This window comes from Rhea americana, unplaced genomic scaffold, assembly GCF_003343005.1.
Source record: "Rhea americana isolate MKP2758 unplaced genomic scaffold, rheAme1 scaffold_540, whole genome shotgun sequence".
In the NCBI taxonomy this organism is placed as follows: Eukaryota; Metazoa; Chordata; class Aves; order Rheiformes; family Rheidae; genus Rhea; species Rhea americana.
The window spans coordinates 46,149-48,792 of NW_028186691.1; the positions used below are offsets into that span (position 1 = coordinate 46,149).

General features: G+C 71.9%; 1 protein-coding gene across 1 annotated transcript; it reads left to right on the forward strand.

The window, feature by feature from the left end:
• Window positions 1-598: 598 nt before the first annotated feature.
• Window positions 599-2,332, forward strand: CD79A (CD79a molecule). Its single transcript, XM_085318551.1, has 5 exons — window positions 599-661; window positions 1,102-1,566; window positions 1,657-1,775; window positions 1,861-1,929; window positions 2,025-2,332. Exons 1-5 carry the CDS (start codon window positions 601-603, stop codon window positions 2,136-2,138), a joined length of 828 nt encoding a protein of 275 aa, XP_085174677.1. The 5' UTR covers window positions 599-600; the 3' UTR covers window positions 2,139-2,332.
• Window positions 2,333-2,644: the final 312 nt, after the last annotated feature.

Here is a 2,644-nt window from a genome sequence, read left to right on the forward strand (position 1 = left end):
GGGCATCCCGGCTCTGTGGCCCTGGGAGCACTGGGACCTCCTGGCTCTGAGCCCCTGGGAGCCCTGAGACCGCCTGGCTCTGCACCCCTGGAGAGCCCCCAGTCCTGTACCCCCACCTCTGCCCCCCCGGAGCCCTGGGTGCCCCAGCTCTGCACCCCTGGGAGCCCTGGGCACCCCAGCTCTGTGCCCTGGGAGCCCCGGGCATCCTGGCTCTGCACCGCTGGAAGCCCCGAGCCCCGTGTCCCCTGTGTCCCCAGCCGTGCAGCCCTTCTGCTCCAGACCCCCCAGTCCTGCCTCTCCTGCGTGCCCCCACGAGAGGAGCCAGCACTCTGACCGCCGCCCTGGGCAGCCCTCCTGGGGGCTCAGGCTGTGCCCAGCGGTGGGGACGCCCCCTCTCCGGTGTGACGGGTGATGCCTGGCCCTCATTCGGGGTGGGGTGCTGAGGCCGCCCCCCCCGCTTCCTGCGCAGGCGTCCTGTGTCCCCCCGGGAGGGCCGGGGCCCCCAGGCGAGGGCAGGGGCGGGCGCGGGGCGCCCGGGCGCATCTCCTCCCGCGGGGAGTAGGCGCGCGGCGACGCCGATGCGGCGCAGCGCGGCACGGCATGGCGGGTGCTCCTGGGCGGCGCGGCGCCCTGCAGCCCCTCTTCCTCTGCCTCTTCCCAGGTAGGGCCCGGCCAGGTGTGTGTGTGGGGGGGGCTCTGGGGGTGCGGAGCAGGCGGGAAGCGCCCCACGGGTGCTGCGGAGCTGGGCAGTGAGGGCTGCCGCGCCCCACTGATGCCCGGAGGGCAAAAACCACCCTGGCCCTGCTGCCAACCCTGAAGCAGCAGCTGGTGGCTCTGCTCTGCCTGCTCGGGGGGYGAGGGGGCCGAGGGGGCTGGCTGCACACCCCCTCCCCGGCACCCCCTCCTCAGCCTCCCCCTCGGGGCACCCCGGAATCGCCTGCGCCCCGGCCAGGCCCTCRCACTTCCTGTCAACAACGCCCAAGAAGAGGAACTGAAAGCAGCCCGGGGGTTTGGGGGCCATGCAAGGGGTAGGGGGGTGCCGGGGACACCCCTGGCTCCAGCCCCAGCAGGCCCTGAGGTGCCCCTACGCCCTGCCCGCAGGCTGCCTGCTCCTGGCGCCCGCCACGGCCAACCTGACCTGGAACAGCACCCACTCCCCTTTCCCGCCGCCCCCGCCCCCGTCGAGGGTGACCCTGACACCCATCTCGGTGGAGAGCCACCGGACCACGGCGGCTCACTGCTGCTCCAGCGACTCCAACGTGGTGGTGAAGGCCGGCCCCACATCCCGCACCTTCACGGTGGGCGACCACGCCAGCCTGGAGTGCGAGTTCAAGGCACCCAGGGAGGCCACGGTGACCTGGAACCGCGTCTACCCCCGCAAGAACTGCAGCGCCTTCTTCGCCCCCGTCAACGTCAGCTGCAGCAACTGCTCCGTGGTGCGGCATGAGGACCGCGCCACCCTGGCCTTCCACCATGTCGGCAAGGACGACGCTGGCCTCTACTTCTGCCGCGTGGAGGCCGGCTGGGCTGCAGGGCAGTCGTGTGGCACCTACCTGCGTGTGCGCAGTGAGTGTGGGTGTGGGGTGGGCAGCGAGGGAGAGGGGCTCTGGGCCAAGCCAACGGTTGCATTCCCCCGCCATGCACACCCCCTTTCAGAACCGGTGGCCATGCCCTTCCTGAACCTCAAGGAGTCCACCAAGAACCGGATCATCACCGCCGAGGGCATCCTGCTGCTGCTYTGCACCGTGGGACCCGGCCTCTTCCTATTCTTCCAGGTGAGCACCGGGCGCGTGGTGCTGGCGGCAGGGGGGGGCCAGGCCAAGGCCCCGTCCTGAGCTCTGCCCCTTTCCGCCGCCGCAGAAGCGCTGGGCCAACGAGCGGCTGCTGCAGAGCAAGAAGGGCGCCTGCGAGGAGGAGAACCTGTATGAGGTGAGGCCGGGGCACCGCGTGGGCGCCCTCCGCCACGGCGCGGCGTGGGCCGGCCCCCTGGGCCCGCCACCCCCGCCCTGCCTTTGCCTCTGCAGGGGCTCAACCTGGACGAGTGCTCCATGTATGAGGACATCTCGCGGGGGCTGCAGCCCACGTACCAGGATGTGGGCAGCCTGGGCGCCGGCGACACGCAGCTGGAGAAGCCGTGAGGGGCCGCCCGGCAGGCCCGCGCCCCGCTCCGGTCACTGCGCCGCCCGGCCTCCCCCCGCCCTCCAGCTTCCCCTGCGCGTGGGGGCTCGGTGCCGCGCGGCCACAGACCCCCGGCACCGCCCCCTCCCAGCTCGAGCGCCCCCGGCTTTGCTTGGCTGCTGAATCGCGGGGTGCCCTGCACCTGGGCAGCTCAACAAGGAATAAAGCTAACGAGCTGCTGCCAGGGGTCCTGGAGTCCATGCCGCGCAGCGGGGCGCTGCTCCAGCCAACGCTTCTCAGGCTTTCTGGGTGGGAAGTGCCTTGGGGGCTGCAGCCAGATTTTCCCGATCCTCCCTCCTCCTCGCTCCCGAAGTGAAGGAAGAAAAGCAAAGCTCGTCCCCTCTCCCACCCCAACCGCCCAGAGCGCCAGCGCTGGGCGGGCGCTGCCCCCTCCGTCTCCCTGGAGCACGGGGACTCACTGGTGCTGGAGCGCCGCTTCCGCCACCACCTCCCCATCTGTCTGGGA